Source organism: Acomys russatus, chromosome 20 (genome assembly GCF_903995435.1).
Source record: "Acomys russatus chromosome 20, mAcoRus1.1, whole genome shotgun sequence".
Lineage (NCBI taxonomy): Eukaryota > Metazoa > Chordata > Mammalia > Rodentia > Muridae > Acomys > Acomys russatus.
In genome coordinates this window covers 63,777,620-63,801,635 of record NC_067156.1, presented here as the reverse complement: position 1 = coordinate 63,801,635, position 24,016 = coordinate 63,777,620, and the positions used below count along the sequence as shown (strand labels likewise).

Below are 24,016 nucleotides of genomic sequence, written 5' to 3'. Positions count from 1 at the left end.
CAGGGCCACCCAATGGCTCATAGGACACGGAGGCCTCTTACCTTGCAGAGCACCAGAAGTTTTGGCATGATATGGGGTCTGTTAGTGATATGAGTAGCTTGCTCAACTAGACCATTTAACGAGCTTTCCTTCCGGGCAGTCTTTGAGACCATTAACCACCATCAGAAGTGCTACTCTAGGAGGCAGACTCTCTGGAGAGGGCTCTAGTCACAAACAAAATTGTCTGCCAGCCTGTGCTAGTCTAATTTTTTTTTCTAGCAAATCCTAACAACTTTCCATGGTCTCACATCACTGTCACTACTTTGACAGAGCCTCTGTAGAAAGTGATGTTATTTTTAAGGAAAAAATAAGGGGAGTGGGAGAGACAAAACCATTCAGTATGCTAAAAATGTCGGGTGGGGGCTGAGAAGTAGGAGGAAAGGAAAGGGGGGAGAGAAGAGCAAAGGCTGCACTTCTTCCCCTCTGCTCCCCTGGTTCCTGCCCCAGACTTGAGCCAGAGCTTCCCCTATTTGTTTTCCACATGACTAACGTGCACGGGTCCTGCCTGACCACACCACTGGCCGCTTGGCTGCCTCTCCCCAGTTCCTCCAGCTTGCTTAGAGTCCAGTGGGCCTGCAGACTCGGCACGTAGCACACCCACCTGCCTTTGTCACGCCACACTAAGAGGGTTCTCTGTGGTGGCCTGGCTGAGTAGAGGGCTGCATGGAAGGGTCCCTCCAATTCCTGGCCTGGTTGGCATGTTTCCTCCAGATGGGTGAGTTTCCCCTATTTGCTCTGACCCAGAATAGAAAGACTCTCAGCTCTGGTCTTCTCCCCTCAAAACTCGGCAGCTGCATTCGGCCACAGCCTCCATGGTTGTGCAAGAAAAAAAGCTTGTGTCAGAAAGCTGAGGTGACACGGGGCAGAAGGTCAAATCTTGGCCTTGACTTGGGTTTCCAAATGATTTGGGGCAGTGCCCTGATTTCACCCACCTCAGTATTCAAAGACCACATCCCTCACTTTTGCTTTGAGGGGAGTAAAGTCTTAGTGTGAGTAAGACAGTACAGGTTCTGGCAGACTTTGGGTGTTGCTGCCATCCAACTGCCACAGAGACAAGGAGAGAACAGCTTGTGGGTGTTGGGACAAGAATGAGGATTCTATGTGGGGAACCAGGCCAAGGACAGAGGCTGCACCAACCTCCTAAAGAGAACACTATGGGGTGAGTAGGAGCTCTTCCCTGAGAACAGTATGCCTCAAGGGTAGCTGGGTCTGCCTGTACCAGAACCTAGGGAGCACACTAGTTGAAATGCAAAGTCTTTGGCTCCACCCATGACTGGCAGAATCTGAATCAGGCAGAAAGACCCAGAACCCAACATTGCCAGCCACCTTCTCAGGAGATGCCACTATCCCATGCAAATAAGAGCTGTGAGGACAAAGAGCAAAGACATGGCTCAGAAGCCCTGCTCTCCCAACAAGTCCTCTCAACAACCCCAGCCTGGGACATCCTTCTCATAGCCACATCTAAACAGTGACTGCTCCAACACATGCACGGCCACCATGTGCAACGTGCCCTACATCACAGCATTCTGAGCTGCCTGTCAGTCAACTCCCCTGATGTGGGGTCAGGTAGAGCTGTTATATAAACACTGGTGTGTGTGGCTCCAGCCCTCTTTCCTCTAACTCATATCCTGCCATCAAATGGTGGGAGAGATAGGGATTGGTCAAAACTGTCTTTTCACCAGGGGATCCAAATCAGACATCTTTCTGTGAGGGTAGGCAAAGGGGGTAATCACGCCCCAACCTAGACTGGCAGATCCGTGAATTGCCAAGGACACAAAATTGATAGCGGGTGCCAACTTCAGGTACTGGCTCTTGTATTCTTTGCCAGCTGTGCACAGGCCTGTTGTCTACCTTTCATGAGCCCTATAGAACTGGTCCCTGTTGCTAAGATCACGGAGGCCAGGGGGAAATGGGAAGGTTTAATGAGTAGGTCCTTGCTTGTTCCCAACAAGCACTGTGAGAAAGTCTGCTCAACTTAGGAAGTCCTTCTTGGGAGAAGGATGGAAGCAAAACAAAAGCAGAACCACCATGAACCCCAGGGCAGGGACCAGCTACATGAGCAATACCCCATGGTAGGCATTGGTTGCAGGACAGGACCAGACTCTGCATCTCCATCAGCTCAGGTGACCGGGACACATTCACAGCCATGCCCCACACACATGGCTGGAGAAACAGGGCTAAAGGACATCTCTGAAGGGGGAATTGAAACTATCCAGGCCTACTACTCACACCCCTTAGACTCACCCGTTCTGGAACCTTCTAGGTGCATCATTAAAAGATAGAATCTCTGTTGCTCGTATCTTCTTCCTCCTCTCAACTTTTGTCCACTGGCAGGCTGTTCTGCCACCTGCAAGGTCAGAGAGAGAATGGCTAGAGCAAGCTGAAGGGCAGGAGGGCCAGGTGGGACAAGAGGGTCCATGAACAGCAGCATACCCCAGCTAAACCTGCCACTGGTTGGCGAAGTTTGGTGACTAGGGTGAATATAGCTTTCCCCCCAAACCTGGCCCTATGGGTACCACAATGCCCAAGAGACCACCACTGGAGCCACATTTGAGAACACCCTGCTAACATGCCCAGGTGGTTTTGAGGAAAATGGTCCCTTACAGATAACTGGACTCTTCAGACTCTCTATGTCCACTCGAAATGCGATCCCCGGAGAAAGTCTTTGATGGACTCTAGTTCTCACTGACATGATGCTATCCCTCCTGGAGGCACAGTCAGGCCATTGTGATTGTCCACCTGGCTTCATTCCCCACTCAACCCTCAAACCGTAGAGAACTGTCCTATAAAGGCCACCATAGCCAACCTGATTCTTTGGCCTTGCCCCCCCATGAGGCTCACGTTCCTGTCTGGATAATCTCGGAGACATCAAAAGATGCTTGACGAGTCCTTGTCCCTGCTCCACCACAAGCTGAGAAGTAGTAAGTGTGACTGTGTTCAACACCTCACAGACGGTCAACACAGGCCCCTTGCAAATTCCCGCTTCCTTCCTCACCGTGGGGCTGGTGTAAATCTTTGGTCAGCTGTGGCCAAAGCAAAGGTCTCTAATTCTGATGTGATCCAGTTTTGACTCTCCCTGCTTGCCTCCTGCAGCTGGGTTCCTTTCCCTTCCCACTTCAGGGAGGCTTTGGAATAGTGCGTTGGGTTCTCCCCAGCTACATAGCGACTGTGAGGATGTGGGAACAGAGGTCCCCTTGAGGGGCACACAAGGAGCATCAGTGCAACACTGATGTGAGGGAACTGGATGTGTGGCTTTTTCTAGTAAGCTGGTGGCTTACTTTTAAGTGCCTAAAGGTTTTTAACTAGACATATTTCTAAAATATTTTATGCACTGTCAGCTTCACTCAAATTTGGCTTTGAGACCTACGGGGTTTTTTTTTTGTTGTTGTTGTTGTTCTTTTTTCTTTTGTAACTTTTTAGTTGTTTGAGTCTTATTACATAACCCAGGTTGGCATGGGACTTAATACGCAGCCTAGGCTGGCCTTGAACTTAAGATCTCCCTGCTTCAGGCTCCCAAGTACTCCTAAGTACCTAAAATTTGAAAGTTGGGGAGAGATAATGCCAGGTGGGCAGTCATGCTGGATTAACTGGAGAGATTGGCATTACGGCAGTAAGAACTGGTATGCTCAGAATTTTACTTAGTCACTTGAGTGAACACCCGGAAATAGTTCCTCCTGGAGGACCTAGCAAGCCAATAAGCAGAGACTCACCTAAGGTCCCACAGTCAGTTCAGAGCTCCCGTCTCTCCATCTAACACTACATAACAAGGCAACACTGAGCACAATGAATGACTTTCATCTGTGCACACCTGTTACACAGCCTGATGCAAACTTGTGATGAGTCAGAGCTTCTCTGGTTTATTCTCCCCCCCCCCCCCCCCGATAGCACTATAGGTTGGTCAGTTCATCCCTGAGGTATCTTTTAACAGAGCACCTGTCACTCAGCCTGAGACAAAGTCATGGTGAGTCATGGCTCTATGGATCTCCTCCTGTAAATGACATTGTTGCTGTATCATTTCTGCTCTGTGATTTCCCTGTTTCTGTTGATTCCTTCCAGGCTTAGCGAATGTCGGGTGTCATCCCTTGCTGCCTTAAATGGCCTTATAAGCAGAAACCACTTTCTAGCATTTTACCTTATATTTTCCTTACCTGAGCTGGAATGGTCACCTAGGTTCAGCTGTACCAAAGATGGCATGTTCCCAACATCCCTGGTGGGCCACCACTGGCGGCAGATACTTTGGGGCAGCAGGGATCTGGGCTTCTCATCGACCCCTGGAGGTTTCCAGACACAACGATCACAGGAGAGACCCTACAGAAACCACCACAGTCCCAACTCAGGAGTCATCCCTGCCGCTTCTTAGCAGGCAGTCACGAGCTGCCAGTGGTAAACATCACTGGATGCAGGAGCTAGGCTCTCTGCCAAAGCAAATGGCAAACCATTTTCTCAGGAAAAACCTGCTAAGGTTTCTCACCTTCCCCTGGGTGGGCCCACACCCATCCACACCCATACCCAAACGACTCTGCCTAAGAGAGAGCCCAAGCATCACTCTTGAACCCACTCAGCAAGTGAGCAGGAAGCATATATCTAAAATGGGAGCCAAGACAGAGCCTCCGAGGAAAGGGTCTCTCTAGTCCCATTGGCTCCTAGAGCCACCTGCACCTGAGAGCCATCCACATCACACTTAAGAATATTTCACAGCAGACTACAGATCTGGGTGGAACTCACAGAGGCATGTTGCCTGACAGTAGGGCGACTACGTTAAGCCTCTATCACCATTTTCTCACCACAAAGCTGACTGAAGCTGCATACCACCAGCAGGCCTCCCTGGCAGCACAGGCTCCTCTACATGCCTGCCTAGGATCCTGGCTTCCTCTGCCCACTCCTGGCATTGCTGTGGTATTTTTGGAGTTCATCATTGCAGTGGATAGCTAAGAGAATTTCCCCCAAACTTCAAGACAATGTTGTATTTTTTTTTTCTTGTAAGCTGCCTCCCCTTTTGGGGGGCTTTTACCTTTAAACCTTTAAATGTCACCATCACCAGCCACAGGCATGATGGGTAATGAGCAGTGAAGAGCCAATGGGGCTAAAATGCTTCTCAGTGTGTTGTGTAATCAGCAGAGAAGGCTGGGGAAGCAGCAAGGACCTGCCCTATCAGCTACTGTGGCCTTAAAAAGGAAGCTGGTGTCTCTTTAGACTTCAAAATTGTTCCTGTACAGTTTAGATTACTTTTGTTTAATCAAACGAACAGATGTTTTTCCATGGGGAACAAAAAAGAACATTTTTCACCAGTTCTTAAGCAACTGGACATGGCGGCTAAGGTAAGGCTAAGGTAAAGCTAAGGTAAGGCTAAGGAAAGGCTAAAGTAAGGCTAAGGAAAGGCTAAGGTAAGGCTAAGGAAAGGCTAAGGTAAGGCTAAGGAAAGGCTAAGGAAAGGCTAAGGTAAGGCTAACGTATGGTGGCTAAGCTAAGGGAGGCAAGCGGAGGCTCTGCTACTAGTTAGTCACCAACTGACCTAGACAAGCCACTTGGACTCTACAAGCCCCAGACCCCCTTCTCTCAAATGGGCCAGGGATGGGTTGTTATGTGTTTTAAATGAGATGAGAAATGACTCCCAACAACCCCCCATTTTTCTGTCTGGCCTCCACAGCCCATGATGCTTCCTCAGCTTGTATTGCATCCATGCTTCATGCTTTCATTTTCCAGGTTTTTTGAGACAAGGTCCCATGCGTCTTTAACTCCCCCATGTAGCTAAAAGTGGCCTAGAGCTCCTAATAATGTTCTTCCTCAGTGCTGGGGTCATAGGCACACGCTGCCATGTCTTTCAACTGTCATACCTTATGGCTTGGTCCCCCGGCTCCCTATGCACAGACTGTTACCCAGCTTTCAGTGGGATTTCCTGCATTCTCTGGGCTCTTCACACATGCGTCTCCTCTCTGGTGGGCTCTACACCCTCTGCCAGCTATATACCACCCTGTATACTCTCCCCACTAGCCCCCATCCTTCTGATAGCCTAGCCCCATTCATCCCAGGGTACAGGGGAGACATGCTAGAGAGAGGTTTGGGTCTCAGAGATGACTATTCCGGTAGGGGATGATTCTACAGAGAATAGAGTTTGAATAGGAGGGAGCCAGTGAGTGAAAGCAGGCTGGGAACCATGTTCAGACAAAGGCAACATTGTGCCCTACAGCAGCACTCAGGGCAGATGAAGCCTAACTATGCGTTCACTGAGCTTTCTCCATCGAGCTCCAGCAGGCGGATAGGGTACCCTGTTCATCTTTGTCTTTACAGCTCACATGCCAGCACCCGATAAGAGTGCGGACGTAGCCAGTAAATGTTTGCTGGATGATGAATGCACAGTAGTTGACAATGCATAGGCAACCGGTGCCTGTCTCATGAACCTGCAAGATGCAAAGATCAAAACAGGCTGAGGTCACAGAAGGTAGGGAGCGCAGAGGAACTGAGTTAGGGGCTGAGGGTGCACACCCATAACTCCAGCTTTTAGCAAGTTCAAGACCCATTTGGGACTACATAGTGGGACCCCAATACAAAACAAACGAAAAACAAAAATCATATAAGCCCGGTGATTTACGCCTGTAATCCAGTGCTCAAGAGACTACAGCTAAGGACTGACATAAATTTAAGTCAGATTGGAATAGATACAGTGAATTCCAGGCCAGCCTGAGCTACATTGTCAGACAGACAGACAGACAGAGGCAGGCAGGCAGGCAGACAGACCTGAGAAGACTCTTTCTTCAGGTAGAAGTCCTGACTGGATCGGTACAATCTTCAGACAGGTTTCTCAAATTTGCAAGGCAGCCCTTTGATTCTTAACAACTGAACAAACAAGTTCTTACTGGGGATAAAATGTCAAGCCCTCCACTTGAATTCAAACATGCAATTTAACTTGTCCAGAGCAAGAGAGATTAAGCCTAAGAACATGCAGTGGAAAGAGAACTGTGCTTTACACTGATGGTCTTCTGTGCCCGAGGCAGGGTCCGACTGGAGGTACAGCGCCCCAAGCCAAGGTGCACAAGAACCCACACTGCCCTGCAGGTGCAGGCTAGGGCCACCTGGGGCAGGACTGAAAGGAACCAATGGGAAGGGGCGGGGAAGGGGTGGGGGAGGGGAGGGTGATCCGTCCTCTCCCGCCAGGAAAAGGCATTGAGTCCAAGAATGGCCACAATGAGCTTCTTGCAAGCACCAGCACGGGCAAGTACACGCTCCTGCAGCATTGGCAGTTCTGGAGTGGTTCTGTACAGGACCATCCTGTCCATCCACAGGTATATGGGCTCCACGGGAGATGGGCTACCAGTGGTGGCTAGAGGGTACAGCTACCTAAGAAGTCAGTGAGGCCAGCTGACCACAAAGAGCACTGGGCTTAGCATCAGGAAAAACTAGCTTACTTGCCTGACAGTTGGCCTTCATTTACACACCTATAAGCATCTCTTCCTTGTCTCTCTCCTCCTAGACGCTTTCAGGGTAGACGGCATGGTGTATACAAAGAGACAATGTATAACACAATTCCAGTTACTCCCTGTAAAGGTCCCTTTTGTGTGCTGGGCACTGGGCACTGGCTAGGCAGGCTCAACAGCCTGCCTCTTCTTGGGGAGGTACCACCCATGGCATAACCTTCTGAGGCTGGAGCCACTGCTGTAGTTTGCCAGCACTGGGGTGAACTGGAAGCAGGGCTCAGCTTCAAACCCTTGGTTCCACAGTCTGAAGAAAGTGCATCCATCACCGGGCAGATGGAGAAAGTGAGTCTTAGAGTGGTGGATGGCAGGGTCCGACTGGAGGTACAGCGCCCCAAGCCAAGGTGCACAAGAACCCACACTGCCCTGCAGGTGCAGGCTAGGGTGGCAACCCCTTTTAGGGGCTGCACAGCCTTTTCACACGGGTTGCCTAAGACCATCTGCATATCCGATATTTATATACGTTCATAACAGTAACAAAATTACAGTTTACGAAGTAGCAATAAGAGTAATTTTATGGTTGCGGGTCACCACACCATGAGAACCACTGGTCCAGAGGCCCCTGCGCAGCACAAGTACAGCGTCCACCACTCTGGCCTTCCCTTTTAAGTAGCCAGCCAGGATGCAGTTCACTTGAGTGGACCCTGGTTCTAAAAGGAATTGTTCCCACCAGCTCAACACTCGTGCCTTAAGTCCCCTCCCAGGATCCCAGTCTCTCCTCTACGAAGAAGACTTTTAGCATCTTCCCGAGAAGCCACAGCTTCGTGCCTTCAGGGCACTATAGTGCAGACTGTGCGTCCCGGCAGCTCTGAATTGAACACTGGCTTTGCTTCCGACCTAGCTAGGACCTCAATTATTTAACTTCTTTATACCTCAGTTTATTAACACGTAACAAAGAATATCTACACTTATCTCTAGGATCACTTTCGAAAACCAGGAGAGACACTTTGGGGAACATGGCCAACACAGAGGCGCACAGTAAGTGATTTTATCCTCTTAAGGTTCTGGTAATCAAGAGATACCACAGCGATTCAGCAACTGCGCGGGTTTCTGACGGGGAAAAATGCTAAAGAGCTGTGTGTGTCACTAGGTAACAAGCCAGGAACAAGGCAAACTGCCTCAAGAAAGGGTCAGGGGAATTTCCAGCCTGTCCCCTTCCCCTTAGTCATGGTAGAGCAGGATTAGGAAGCCAGTAAATGGGCTTCCAGCTGAAAGGAACTGAGTGCTACCTGAAGTCCTAGTGTTTGCAGTCCCGGGAGAGGGGGAGGGGTTGGCGAAAGGAGGCGGGGGTTGCGGACCGGGTCTTCGCAGGTTAAGTCTGATATGAACCTGGCCGGCAGGCGCTCCTGCGCAGCGCTGGTCCATGCAGGTGCCCACCGAGGTGAGCGCGGAGGCTGGAGACGCGGCGATGCTGCCGTGCACCTTCACGCATCCGCATCGCCACTACGACGGGCCGCTGACGGCCATCTGGCGCTCGGGCGAGCCCTACGCGGGCCCGCAGGTGTTCCGGTGCACCGCGGCGCCTGGCAGCGAGCTGTGCCAGACAGCGCTGAGCCTGCACGGCCGCTTCCGCCTGGTAGGCAACCCGCGCCGCAACGACCTGTCACTGCGCGTCGAGCGCCTCGCCCTGGCGGACAGTGGCCGCTACTTCTGCCGCGTAGAGTTCACCGGCGACGCCCACGACCGCTATGAGAGCCGCCACGGAGTCCGGCTGCGCGTGACTGGTGAGGCGGGCTGGCGGACAAGAATGTTGTAGGGCCCGGCGTTCCTGTCCCCGAGAACATACTGAGGCCTCTGAGAACTTGCTTAGAAATGCAGAACTCAGGTCCCAGGAAAGGCTGAGGCCGATGGGTGGTGTCCCCGTGCTCCTAAACACCGGTACCTGGCAAAGAAGGAGAGAAAAACAAGCGACCAATATTTCCAAAGACAGTAAGCGGTGCAATAGGAGGTAGCCACTTGCACTGAAAGATTTCTCACACCACCCCTACCCCCTGCACATCCCTTGTCCCTAGAGCACTGTGCTGCAACTGGCCCGCTCCCTGAGTTGTGACCCTTTGGTGAGTACCAGCAGCAAGCCCAGTAATCCAAGCAACACACGAGTATTAGTTTGCCAAGTCTCAGTGACCCCATAATGTAAAAGCCATTTTACACACAGAGAAACTGCGGCAGAAAAGTGAAATGGCTAAGGCCGTGGCTGCGTTAGTACCTAGGCAGTCTGACGCCCAGATGCTCAGTTCTTCTCTCTGGGCACTCCCCTACCTCACCCGTCCGGCTTGGGGAACGCTACCCCAAATGGTCAGCTTTCTCACGCTTCAGGGAGGCGCTGTGCTCTGTCTGGTGACCCGCACCCGACCTTCTTCCCCCACCCCCACCCCCGCAGCTGCGCCGCGGATCGTCAACATCTCGGTGCTACCCGGCCCCTCGCACTCCTTCCGTGCGCTCTGCACCGCCGAGGGGGAGCCCCCGCCCGCCCTCGCCTGGTCGGGCCCCACCCTGGGCAACAGCTCGGCTGCGGTACCCGGCCAGGGTCACGGCTACCAGGTGACCGCCGAGTTGCCCGCGCTGACCCGCGATGGCCGCTACACGTGCACGGCAGCCAATAGCCTGGGCCGCGCCGAGGCCAGCGTCTACCTATTCCGCTTCCATGGCGCCCCCGGAGCCTCGACCCTGGCGCTCCTGCTGGGCGCCCTGGGCCTCAAGGTGCTGCTGCTGCTTGGCATTCTAGGTGCACAAGCCACCCGCCACCGACTAGGTGAGTGCACCCCATACCTGGATAGGTGCGAGGGGGAAGAGAGAGCTCCCTCCCCTTTCTGACGGATGACCTGACGTGGCACCTCAGAGCACGTCGTTTCTGCACCTACATCAGCTCAGTTCCTTCTCTCTGCCTGGAGTCCCCGGAGGTGGGACTTGCCTGAGGCTCTTTGCAGCAAGGAAGCTGAGGCTCTGCAAAGTACCAGCAATGTACCTGGTCACAGATGGTGACCCAGCTCTGTCACAATTCGTTTACCACACACCACACATCAGACTTTCCCCTTCTTTATAACTAGCGTCTTGAGGCCCTGAGGTTATGCGCGGTGATGCTAGAAACACGAAGATGTCGGAATGTGATTTCATGCCAGCCCGTGAAAGGCTGAGTCTGCAGATCTTTGCAGTACCACCATGAGCAGGGCTCTCACAGCACCCCAGAAGTTAGAGAAGGCAGAAGACATGCTGTTTTTCTGGGGCCTTAGTAAGTTACCTGAGAGCTAAGCTTTAAAAAAAAAAAAAAAACTTAATAAGGGTATGCAAGCGTGGAAAGCATAAATGGCAACACCTGGCTGGGGATCTCAACCACTTTTAGAGAGCCTCTCCACGCTGCTGCCTCGACCTTGACCAGACTTCTGCTGAGCACCCCAGGGAGAGGGGAGCCTTCTCCTATCTCAGTCCTCCCAGACCAATTATGCCTTGGCCTCAAACTCTCCAGGATGAAATGCAGAATTTGTCTCAGCCCCAGCTGTCATCCTTCTTGCTGGTCCCTCAAACTTACCAAATACCTTGTGTTTCGGGGTCCCCAGAAAGGTAGTCTTGCTCCCTCCGTAGGACCACATCTCCCCTAACCCCTCCCCACCCCAAGTTAATTCCTATTCATCTACCAGGTCAAGGCTTCATAACCACCCCAGCTAGCTGCTATTCATTCATTGCACATTTCCTGGAGACCACTTCTCACAGTGGGGTGGGGGCAGAGGCTGGAGGCCACCGTGCAAATTCACACCTGCTGTTTCTCTGTGACCCTCACACAGATCACCTGGGCACCCAGGACAGCACTCCACGGTAAGTACTTACTGCCCTCCCCCAACCTCCCCCCCCCATCCCCACCTAGTCTCATTGGCCCAGAGATGCCAGTTTCTCAAACCTGGTAGTAAGGAGAGAGAGAGAGAAAGAGAGAGAGAGAGAGAGAGAGAGAGAGAGAGAGAGAGAGAGAGAGAGAGGACATTGGGCATGGCTAGAGTAGTAGCAGGCTGGCCCCAGGGCCTGAGTCATACCCAGTTCGACCTGCCCCTCCATCCAGCACACAGTTCTCTGGACAGAGTAGGCCAGATGACTTGTTACCACACTCAGCACACAAGGAACTTGGTGTCTCTGACCCGGAAAGTAAACACCACTAAGCTGTTTTCTCTTGTTGCCAGAGCATTCTAGAAAAGCTAGCCCCATAAGGATGCCATTGTAGGAAGACTTATTCTTCCAGGCTTACTGCTGATTGCCTCCCAAACAAAATCACTAAGGACCTGGCTTAGAGGAGGGATCTAGAAAGACATTAGTCAGTGTCTACCCAAATAAAGAGCCATGTTGAGGGAGAATGAACTCAGATCTAGAGCACTCTGCCCCGTGCAGGCTGGGGGCACGCTTTTTCCAGCTGCTTCTCGAGTCTTGACAGCCTGTCATATATGCATTTCCTTTATTGATCCACAAGACCAAAGTCACCACAGTACCTGCTGTTCACACTCATCTAACAAATATTCACCACTACCTATAGTATGGCAGGCAATAATTTGGATGCTAAAGAGACAGGAAAACCTAAATTTGCACTCCAATAGGTAGAAATGTTCACAAGCACATACCAACACCATCCGAGGATATAAAGGGAGACTTGTAGAGGAACTGCACCTAAGTGATAAGCATAGCCCCAGTGGGCGGCCGATTGGCTGTGCGTCCTTTAGATCAGGATATTTTCTTTGAAGATATTTGGCCCTGAAAAGACCAAGCTGAAGGTTGTAGCCTAGGGTGGCCAAGGGGATAGGGATATCCCAGGAGTGTTAACTGGGGGTAGAAAGGTCAGACGGGAGGTGGAAGGGGCACAGGCATGAGGGGAGCGTGGACATGTGGGCTGGGATGGCAAGGATGGGGTGATTCTGAGTGAGGTGGAAATCAGAACAGTTTTAGGTCCTGCATGAGAGGGAAAATTTTTTTGTTTGTTTTGTTTTTCAAGACAGGGTTTCTCTGTGTAGCCTTGGTTGTCCTGGACTCTCTTTGTAGACCAGGCTGGCCTCGAACTCAGAGATCCACCTGCCTCTGCCTCCCGAGTGCTGGGATTAAAGGCTTGCACCACCACACCCAGCAAGAGGGAAATTTTGAACAGAAGGGTCCTGGATGGTAGACCCCCCCAAAAAAGGCTGTTGTTTCTTCTGTTCTGACAACAATCAGGCAAAGAGGCTGAGCATAAGGGCACCTGGGGTTGGCACTGAGTCCTGGTCACAGAGATGAGGAGGGAAGAATGGGGCAAGGGAAGGGTGTGTGCTGTGTCTACCACAGTGGGTGGGAGGTTGGGGGAGATGGTAACTGTGGTTGGGGATGCTGTCACCAGCAGCATCCCTCTGTCCTACATTAATCAGTCCTCAAGCATGCTGGTTTGGGCTCCATTGCCTCCTGTACGGTATCTTCCTTGACCCGTTGCTGGGACACAGCGTGGGAAGTCAAGGACGTGACCTAATGCTGGGTGGTAAGTCAGTCTTCTTTTGTCTGCAGGTCTCAAGCTCAGGAGTCCAATTATGAAAACTTGAGTCAGATGAGCCCCCCAGGCCACCAGCTGCCACGTGTTTGCTGTGAGGAACTCCTTAGCCATCATCATCCAGTCGTTCACCGTGAGAAATGAAGGACAGTGCCGGGCTAGACCTGTATGACTTCTAGTCCCCAGGTTCCCCGGCAGCTGTGGGCCAAGTAACATCCAAGGGGACCAGGACTCTGCTCACAGAGGCTCAGAGGCCTGCAGAATTATGCCAGTGGAACAGCAATCTGGACATAGATATATGCCCACGTGAGCCTCTGCATGAAACTTCTGGAAGAACTCCCCTTATTTTTTTTCTTACTTAGAACTACATAGTAAAGCAGATGAAAAAGTAGCCATGAAGTCTGGAGGTCCAGGCTCCAGCCTGCCCTGTCACCAGCTTGCAGTGCAGACCAGACACCTCTTTGGGGGCTCAGCTTCTCTCTGGACTGGCTAGTCTGTCTGGAGCTAAGAAAACAGTAGAACTGAGGGGGCTGTGAGAACTTACAACTCTAGCTCAGAGGCAGGCCTTTGGGCATACAGAATTCTTAAGTAAGCATGACACTGCTCAGCCTTGTGGAGAACAAAGCACTCCAGAGAACAGCCTGGGGCTGGAACTGTGCACACCGATCAGGGGAACAGCAAAGCGTGGAAACTGGACAGCAAGAAGAGGCCTAGAGCCCCCTGCCTCCCGAGATTTCCACAGTGATGTCCCAGCCCACAGCTTTGAGCTGGGACCCACCAAGAGAAGGAGACCAAAGACCCATAGTCTCCAAGCACCTGGAAGCTGTATGTCACTAACCGAGAGACTTGCAGGGGCACTGGGTTCCAATGACTAAGGCAGTTGTGGCTCTGACCTCTCGCTGCAGTGTGCACCCTCCCAGAAAGTGCGAAGTCTAGGAGCAGCCAGCCAGGCTGACTTTGGGAGCAGTGCTTTCCTTATTTACACGTCAGTGTCTATTTGTTGATTCTTTTAAGAAGGAGAGAGGTGTACTTGGAACTAAGAGACCATGTTTTTCTGGAGACAGTCTCCGTACATTGAGAGCTGTGAGTTTCTAGGTTTCCCAATGCACCAAAGCCTCAGCCAAGGCAAATGGGTGACAGCTCCTAGTTATCTCAGGATCCAACAAGAGCTGTTAAGAGAGCACAGGGGCTGACGTCTGGACCCTCCTTGCTGAGGGGAGCATTAGAGCGTCTCCATCAAGGGCCTTGTGTCACCAAGGAACGGGATAGGGATGTGGTTACAATGTGGACTAGAACACACATTGGTCTTTGAAGCCGTTTCCATAGCCAAGAAAAATCTATGAATTATTGCTTACATACTGTGTTGTATTAAGAATTGGCATTTGGGGTTATGAAACTGAAGAAGACATCATTATCAGTCAGGAGGAGCGAGGCCATTCTGCAGTAACAAGCTCTAAAATCACAGTGGATCAAATGGTATTTGTCTTGCCCTGCATCAGTCAGGATTCTCTAGGGGAACAAAATGTACGGAATGAATATATGAGGAAGGGAAAGAGAAAAGAAAGGATTTATTAGAATGGCTTACAGGCTGTGCTCCAGCTAGTTCAATAGTGTCTACAAAAGGAAAGCCCAACAATCCAATAGTTGTTCAGTCCATGAGGCTGGATGCCTCAGGTAGTCTTCAGTGTACCATGGGGGGAGGGATAATGCAGTGAAGGAACGGACTGGCAAGCAAAGGCAAGCAGGCGAAGAGATCAGCTTCCTTCTTCCATGTCTTTCTATAGCTGCCAGAAGCTGTGGCCCCAACTAAAGGTGGATCTTCCCACCTCAGAAGGCCAGGATTAAAAGTAGATCTTCCCACTTCACATAACTAAACAAAGCCCTCATAGATGTGCCTAGCCACTTGGGTTCTAGCTAATTCCACATGTGGTCAAGTTGGCAACCAAGAATAGAGCCATCACACCCACCCATTCCCAAAGCAGACTGGCAGGGAGGTTCATTGTTGTTAACTGGGAGCCTAGATCACTGGAATCTATCTCTGATGTTGTGAATTGCTAGACTCGAGGTAAGAATTTGCTACAAAGCATCCTACTGGTGACTCTGAGAATGGATGACATCACAGTAAGCTCTTCCAGAAACTCTCAAGCTTGGAGACACACACACACACACACACACACACACACACACACACACACACACACAGCGAGTCCAGATTCATGCACATAAAAGGGATAGCCAATCCTGTCTTGGGAAGGCTTCCTGGAAAAGCGTATGTGGAGATGGTAAGGATTGGCTATGTTGATGGGGAGACCACGGGGGAGGGTAGAGACTGGAAGGCAAGAAAACGGGGTATTTGAAGCACAGGGAAAACCCAAGTGAAGGTGGCATAGTATGGACACAGTTACTAGTTTCTGGAACATGAAGGAAGAGGCAGGGTGTGGACAAAGTAGACAGAACAAGCTGGGTGGAAGGTGCTGCCCTCTTGTGCAGTATCCATCACAGAAGACTGCTCAGGCATGAGTTTAAGCCAGTAGAAAGTCTTTATTAGCCAGCCAGCAATAATACACAGTGTAAGGGATCCCAGTGTAGCACCAAGCCTTTCTCATGGTGAACTTTTAAGCATGAAAACCGTATTCTAGGTTGACATACTTCAGTTAACAAGAACCAGAAGCAGAACCACAGAAGCCCAAAGGCAAGGTTTATACATTTAGAGACTTTCCCGTAACTATGAGCTTCGATGGATTAGGTCTTTGTTTTTGTTTTAGCAGGTGGTACTTTCTGTCTACGTGCTCAGTTTTATGGCCTGAATGCTAGTTCCATCATGGAGTCAGTTGAGCTAAGGTCTGGGGGCTGTTACACCCATAGCAGGGGTGAGAGTAGCAGAAGTTGGCACTCAATGGACTGAGTATGGTGCTGGTCTCCTGCTCCTGCAGAGCAGGAATGCCTGTGTTCACTCATCATCTTCCTAAGGACCTGAAGGATGCCTGTGTCAGGAACACGTGGGGAGTCATTTAAATAAGCACATAAGCTGAGCATTGCCTGGCCCTACCGACCCACAGGTTCAGGGAAGGAATTAGAACTTTTAAGCAGTATCTTCAGGAGACTTTACCTTCAAGACTTTAAAAAATATCTTTCAACCACTCCCCCCTTTAAAAAGTTGGAATTAAACACCCATGTGGCCGCCACCACCTCCATCCAAGGTTGCTGTTTGCGTACTGCACATCTGGCTGAACCATTTGCAAGTAGGGAGCAGACTTCACAGTTCTTGAAGAACCTAAATACCTTGAAGAACATAACCACTCTGTGTGTTATTTAGCAAATCAACCTTACAGTCTATATTCACATTTCCCCAATTGTCCTCAAAATGTCTTTTGTGCGTAGCCAGAATCCAGTTGATTCTGAGGCCAGCTGACGTCTGTTTGCTCTCTGGTATGCCTGGCCTCGCTCACAGTGCTGGCACTTTGCTGGGGTACCTGAGCTATGTGCAGTGGCCTTCTTGAAAATGAAAGCATCAACATTCCTCAGGGAAACAGCCCATGGTGGTGGTTCCAGTGATGGGTAAGAGGGGAGCTGCTATCTCCTTTAACAGTCTGGCAGGCTGCACAGGGCAGCCTTGTGATAGGCTTCCAGACAGAGCAAGCAGCCAAGGGGTGCTGGGGAACACAGTGATGGAATCACTTGTCACCATCTCCTCTGAGCTGTCCCCAAGATCTAGATGGGATGAGATGCCTGTTCTCTCATACCCAAACCTCTGAGCAGGTTCAGGTCTTCCACTGGCAAGCAAGGACCAGAGACACAAGTAATAGTCAAAAGTCATCACATTTGGGATTCAACTCCCCTCTGGTAGGCCAGGAGACAAGGAGAGGATCCCAAAGACAAAACACTTTCAAGACTGCACTTCCCATGTGGTGTAGGCTACAAGGCTGGAACCATCTAGTTCTTCAAGCCCTGAGCCCCATGGTTTGCTCTGGAAAGTGAACCTGATCCCACACAAGGATGGGGAAGACATGCCCCCATATCAAGAAGGCTCTGTCCTTTGAGAACCTCAAGTTCCAGTTAATCCTACATGGCACCTGCCAACCCTCCACCCACAGCTTGGCCCATTCCAGATCTTTCATCTCCATGACCCTCGGTGCTAAGGAGAAACTGTAGCAAACCAACACTGAAGACAGTGTTCCATAGCAGACCCTGAGAAAACTCAGGTCAGGCCCTGCCAGACATTCCTGCCTCTGAGCACCCCAAACATTTCTGTTCACACAGACCTTGTGAGCCTTTGCCCAGATTTCCAGGTCCTCCTCCTGCAGGGGCCAAGGCCACCTTACAGATGTTTCAGCTATCAAGGGCTCTTCTGATTTGATGGCCTCCCATCCATATCAGTTCTTAACTGAGCTTCCAAATACGAGAGTGAGAGAGAGAGAGAGAGAGAGAGAGAGAGAGGGGAAGATGAGAAGGAGAAGGAGAAGGAGGGAAAGGGAGGGAGACGGAGAGAGAGGGGATAGTTAGAAATTTTCTCTTTGAAACTAGAGGTCTTACCATTGTGGTCAAATATTAAAAAAAAAAAAAAAAAGACAGCCATGACAAATCAATTAACTTAAAAGTTCTCAAAGTGATTCATGGGTGAAAAGGCCCGCCAACCAACTTGCTGAGAACAATGAGCCAGGCTCAGCATGAGTCAATCACAACGGCCTTTATTTGCAGAATTTCACTTAACTAATTCTCATATCTTCCAGTTTCTCACCATTATACAAAAAAAAAAAAAAATGTGTCCTTTGTACAGCATGAAAAATATTAAACAATTAATAATACGTGAGTATTTCACAGCTAATGACCAAAATAAAACTGTGGTTTTAAAGGTCACACTACATGAGGTGAACACACCACAGTGCTGATCTCCAGTATAAATTATCTGAAACCACGGAAAGAAAAACTCTGTGTGATCACGTGATACAGAAAGAAGTAAGTTACAACCAACAATCCTTAGAAGTAGCATAAGATTTTTTTCAAGTTATTCTCATGAGGGATCAGGAACCTGTGCAAAGTGAAGGAGACTATGGCTAAGCACTTGACCTGCCCCTGGCTACGTGACTCCTGTCCTGCTCTGAAACAGGAGCATCCTGTGGCACAGTCTGTTTAGGGCCAGGCTCTAAGTCAAGAGCCTCACATAACTTGGTCAGCCATTACCTCAAAATCAGCTGTGAAGTTAGCTCACTAAACAGCAGTAGTACAAGGTGAAGTCCAAAGAGTCTGACCATTGGGCTAACCAAGCAGATCCGCAGTGTAACTGGCCTTGGAAAGTGACTGCTATTAGATGGGGTTCGTAGCTTAACTCAGTGCCAGGTTAACCTGCCAACTACAGACCAGAGTGGGAGGTGACACTGCCAGGATGGCTTGTTATTAGAGTGATCTGCACTGCCTGGCCCACAGGAGGTGACAATTCTAGACCAGGGTCTAGGATTCGGCAACAAAAGCACCAAGGACAAAAAGGGCAAAGATGTGTTCTCTCCACATCTGTGAGGGCTGACTGAAGTGTGTTCCAAGGTGCCTCACTTGTGTCATTGTAGTTCTGGCGATGCTGACCCTCGGCACAGTAGTGTGGACTGACTCTGGCACTTTGCCCCCAAAAGCAGTTATATTGGACATCATGTTCAAAGAGGACTACAGATTCTGAGCATTTAGCCCAGAGAGGACTAAGGGGTGGGGGCAAAAGCGGTAAGAGATGCGACAAGAGACAATGTCTTGAGGTATACTGAAAGAAAGCAGGTCCTGCCTGATGTTCCAGGCAGATCCGCAAAAGGGCAGGCAAGGCCACCAGAAACCATTCATCCTCAAGATAAGCAGAACCAGAGAGCCCTGGCATAGCAGTGGACTCCAAGACATGGGCCAGGTGGAGGAAACGTTGAGGACCCCCACTAAGGGAACCAAGGTATTTAATGTGTCTTGACTCTGTCCATGGTTCAAGACATTGGCTTCTTGCTTGAGAAGAAGTAATTTTTAGAATAAACACCTTTGAAAACCACTGTCATCAGCTTGATTCAGACAAAGAGTTTAGACACACCAGAGCTTCTGCTGATTGGCCTAAGGAGCTAACTGTAGGGACTGTCTACATGTCTGCTGACACTAAAAACAAAACAAAACAAAACAAAAAAAACCAAAAGACTTGGGCACAACACAAGAGAGATGGAGGCTAACCAGCATGTTTAGAGCCAAGGTCAAGTGCGCAAGAGCTTTAAAAATGTGTGTGGTGAATGCTAACCATCAGAGCCCCACTCACACTGTACCCTGCTGTCACTTGTTCTGGTGAGGCTGCAGAGAAACCTCTCTGCCTCGTGGGAGCACTGTGACTGACATGGTAGGCAATGCCTGGAGAGGCCAACACGTCTTTCTGTTCCTGGGAAGCACTTGATGTTGTGCTGCGAAGGCTGCAGAGCTGTGATGCTCCACCTTCCGCACTGCTCAGCCATGGCCTGCTGGTGGAAAGGGTGTCCAGTGCCTGCCACTGTCTCTGACACCATGGCCTTGCACTCTGAAAGTAAATCACTTGCCAGCAAGCCAGGCTGTCTGCAGGCAGCTTTCTTTGTTCTGAATTACTACATATTTTTAAAGCACGTAGCCTAGTGCTTCTCAGAATCTGAGGAAATAACTCTCAGATGTTAAGCAGGGATGAAAAATATCGGCACTTCTACCAACCAGTTACAAAACCAAATAAATTTAATATCAGGCACAAAAATCTACATCAGCCTTTCAATTCATATTTATCAGTAACAATCAAAGGTTGATTTTATTGTTTATACTTTTTACAGACAAAATTTACAAATATTATAAACTTCCGAGATAAACTGACTGTCAACACTGTACACACGCCCACGCAGACACTTCACATTCTAGGATTGGTAACTTGGTTCTCCTCAGAGAAACACACAAACACAGTATCACTGGTGCTTGCTCAATAGTTTACAGCTTCTAGAGTTTTATTCTACTCAGGGTTAGGAGGACTGATTTGAAAAGCAGACATATCCCGTTTATCGGTGCTCCAGGGCATTGTCTATTAGGCAGAACTGTTCTGTCCAATAAGAAGTCCCTGCAATCCTCCAAATGTGGGGGAAGCAGCCCACTAATTGTATAATCCCATCTGTAGTCAAGGCTCTTGATGGCCACCCAGAGATTTTACACAGATATTCCTGGCTATAACCCATAAAAACAGACACATATTCTAAGCTGGTCATACAAAATCCATTTGGGGCCATTTTGGAGAAGTACAAATATATTGACAGAAATCAAATTTCTAACCCCCCAGGAAGTAAACTGAGCAAGAGAATAGAGCAATGTGCTGGACAGGCTTTGGCAATACAGACTGTCAGCAATGACAGAAGGCACAGAGCTACCCAGAAAATGCCAAAATTCTGAAATTCCCCTCACCTGGCCCCTTCTCCTGGACATGTGTTCCAGCATGTCTGTGAGCTTCACCTGAACTTATCTAAGGAAGAGACCAGGGTCCCCAGTGTCCCCTGACAGTAGGGCCTGCAGAGAGCAATGACATATCAAGAGCTGGGAATCTCCACATGCCCGTGGCCAGTGAAATGATGTGAATGAGGAGTCCAAGGGAATAGGCTGCTCCCACTACACGAACCACGTAAGACACACCTGTGCGCGCACAGTCCTCACAGTGCACCACTGCCACATCGACTCACTTCCAGGGGATGTATCAGCATGTCTGCAACCCACTGTGTCAGGCTTAAGTGACATGTCTTCATAGGACTCATCTTAGCTCAGCTTCTTTGTTGTGTTTGCTGAGACACACTTGATGTACACCTCAGCTTCACCTTGTAATCATCCCACTTCAGCCACCCAGGAGCTCAGGTTACAGGTGTGTGCCACCACCACTGACTTAATTCAGTTATTATCTCCACTCTAAGAGAAATGACATAATACTTCTAAGCTGGTGCTTTTCTCCACATTTGGGAAATGCAGAAATGTTCTAAGTTGATTTCTTTTACATTGGAGAATACAATGGAGTCCAAAAGAGAGCTCTTCATGACTCCGAAAGTGGTCAGCTCTGCCACGGGAGCCTCGACATTTAAACAAAGCATGGAGGCATAAGCACTCTGTCATTCTTAGCGAGCTGACAGGCGCATTCCCCAATGTGAGTGGCTCTGTACTCAGTAGACTTCCTTTCACTGTGGAGGAACACAACAACACAACACCATGGAGGCTGTCTAATGCCTCCCAGCTTGTACCTCAGCTCTGTGGTGAAACTGAACAAGGGGACATGAGCAACAGCACAGCAGTGTAAATACAAGGCCACGGCTTCAAGGGCTTCAGTGTCACTATCGTATGTTGTCCAAATAATGCACTTCTGGGTAGAGACAGTTAACAAGAAGAGCCAGGAAGCCTTTCCCATTCTGAAGGCAATGGCCAGGGTGTTTTATAAACTGGACAGCTTGCAGTATCTGATCCTGGTACTCCACATACTGCTTACTCAGTGTCATGGCTTCAAGAGCAGACAGCACCTGCAAGACATGAATGACAGCATCACTTATCCAGGAACGCACACTGCCTGACTGCCATCCCTGTCTACTTCCACTGTTGGCCTGGAGAGAAGGGGGCATTCCGGAAGACGGGCTTTGGGTAACAAGCAGGATGAGGCAGATACCTCTGAAGCCTTCTCTCTTTTGTGCTGTGATTTCCCAGCCTTTCCTTGCCAAGAGACACTGCCCCCAGCCAGCATAGAGTTCCTGCCTGTCTCACCTACCACAGCCATTCCCCTTGCCTACCTAGTCCCTGTTCTCCTGGTTCTCACCAGTGAGCTCTTCCCCACTAGGTGCCAACTCCATCTCTCCTCAGAGCCCAACAGAAAAACCACAAGCACCAGCTGCATCTCCTAGGGTGAAAGTGCAACTTCCTGCTGGCTTTGTTCTTAGGTTACAAACCATCACAGGAGACAGAGTGAGTGAAATCCCAAACACAGCAGCTGCCAAGTGCTGCTAGAAACAAAAGATAAAGGGTCCACATAGGCCAAGTTCCTCCATAAGACAGAGCCGACCTGAAGGAAACATATGTTCCCACAACCCTCGGCAACAGAAATAATAAAGGCATCTCTAGCTATGTAACTTCAATTTTTTTCCTTCCTTCATTGTAGGAAAAGAAAGTACACAGAGAAAACAAAAATTCCAAACAGTGATACCAAGGGGGGGGTCATTGAGGGGGCTGTGTTTTCCAAGTGCCCAAATGCCCACCACACATAGCATAGTGTCCTACCCCCTCTCCTCCTCCAGTTTTGGGAACCTCTGGCCTTGTGTGTGTGCGTGTGCGTGTATATGTTTTGCTTGGTTCAGAATACAAAGGAGATTTTCTTTAGTATGGTAAATAAAGCTAGAATGTTAGAAATAAATTATCATGCCAGCCATAAGCAGAACTTGGGGCTGAAAACCTTTTTAAAAATAGGATATTCCCCATTTCTGCTTTTTTATAAATTTAGCCCCTACATGATCTACTGTAAGAGTTGCCCCAAGATTAGTCATCTGAAATCTGAAAATCCTGAGAGCACGTATGCAAGGACAGGTCAGGAAGCAGCGTTTCAAGTCTAACAGAAGAGGGCCCATGCGACCTATGGCCACAGTAACATCAGAATCCTGATGCTCCAGGTCCTGGGACACAGGACAGTTGAGGTCTCCTCAAATACTCCATAAAATGAATCTCACTGACAGCCCAAATGCCCAGGCAGGGCTCACCTGCCCAGCTGTGAAGCTTTATGAAGACATCAGGGACTCCAACAGCGAGTGTCAAGTACCAGATGTCTTACGTCCTGAGATCCTGATCTCTGTGAAGGAACTGTATAACTGATCCACACTCTGCTTGCTTGTTGTATAGGACAGGGTCTCTTTATGTAGCCCTGGCTGTCCTGGAACGCACTATGGTGACTAGCCTTAAACTCGCTGAGATCCTCCTGCCTCTGCCTCCAGAGTGTTGGGATCCTCACACACCCCAAACACCTGCCACATACAGATAACCTGCAGAGTGGAAAATGTGCAGCAGCCTGGAGATAGAGCAGCCATGAAGCCTAGCCCTACTACCTACTACAGAGTGACGTGGGACAGTTCACCTAGCTTCTCTTTCAGTGTTTCCTCGTCTACAAGATCAGAAGAGTCACCACTCTATGCTAGAGGTTGTTATGAGGATGAAATGAATAGAAATACTGACTTACATGCACAAATACTCAAGGGCAGCAGCCACTATCTCACTATTTTAGGACGGCTCTACCTGGTCAGCCAGCTGGGAAGGTGAAAACAAGTTACAGGAACCAGCCCATGGACCTGCAGCCTCCACGTGCTCAGTACCGTAACTTCTTTTTTATTATTTTTATTATTATTATTATTATTATTATTATTATTATTATTATTATTATTATTATTATTAATTCAGATCACATCCTGATTGTTATCACCTCACTTGTATCTTCCCATTCCTATCCTCCCTCCCTCTTTCACCCTATTCCACTCCCCTAGACCTCTGACATAAGGGGATCTCCTCCCCCACCATACGACCACAGTCTATCAGGTTTCATCGGATAGCCTGCTTCCCTTCCCTTCTTCTGTATGCCCACCAGGCCTCTCCACCAAGAGAAGGTGATCAAATCAGGGGCACCAGAGTTCATGTCAGAGGCAGTCCCTGCTCTCCCCACAACCGAGGGGAATGAGCTGTCCATTAACTAGATCAGGAGTCCCACAAGGAGACCATCAAGCTGGCATATGTGGACCCAGGGGGCCCTGTACAAACTGCTGTACCAACAGCAAGGACAATGCACGTAGTAAACTTCTACATTTTGTTGGTTATGCAAGCACCAGCCTGCAGTGGCCACTCCTGGAACAGGAACACCTGCTTTGGTATCACACGAAAACTCAGCCTACTGACTCTCACATCAGTGAGCCATCTTCTGTGAGTGCCAGTCCTAGCATCAGGAAGTACACTTGGCACAGTCTCAGCTTGCCCTGGCCTTGCCTCTTCCCTGCTCTAGGCTTAAGATCTA

The 24,016-nt window shown here is 49.6% G+C and overlaps 2 protein-coding genes across 2 annotated transcripts in view; one reads left to right on the top strand and one right to left on the bottom strand.

Annotated features, from left to right (window-relative positions):
* Positions 1–578: 578 nt before the first annotated feature.
* On the top strand, positions 579–13,137 carry Siglec15 (sialic acid binding Ig like lectin 15). Its single transcript, XM_051163580.1, has 6 exons — positions 579–754; positions 8,427–8,486; positions 8,849–9,232; positions 9,889–10,260; positions 11,288–11,318; positions 13,011–13,137. The coding sequence occupies exons 1-6, from the start codon at positions 703–705 to the stop codon at positions 13,135–13,137; spliced, it is 1,026 nt and encodes a 341-aa protein (XP_051019537.1). The 5' UTR covers positions 579–702.
* Positions 13,138–21,188: 8,051 nt separating this feature from the next.
* Epg5 (ectopic P-granules 5 autophagy tethering factor) overlaps positions 21,189–24,016 on the bottom strand; it is a 95,896-nt gene continuing 93,068 nt past the window's right edge. Inside the window, exon 44 of the mRNA XM_051163706.1 lies at positions 21,189–21,500. Within this exon, the coding sequence (XP_051019663.1) occupies positions 21,318–21,500 (183 nt within the window). The 3' untranslated portion in view covers positions 21,189–21,317. The remainder of the gene's footprint in view (positions 21,501–24,016) is intronic.

Excerpts from the sequence above, each read along its gene's own strand:
- Siglec15 (XM_051163580.1), top strand. The coding sequence starts at position 703 with ATGGAAGGGTCCCTCCAATTCCTGGCCTGGTTGGCATGTTTCCTCCAG. Across the intron at positions 755-8,426 it reads GGCATGTTTCCTCCAGATGG|GATCACTTTCGAAAACCAGG; the intron begins GTGAGTTTCCCC and ends ACTTATCTCTAG. Across the intron at positions 11,319-13,010 it reads ACCCAGGACAGCACTCCACG|GTCTCAAGCTCAGGAGTCCA; the intron begins GTAAGTACTTAC and ends TTTTGTCTGCAG.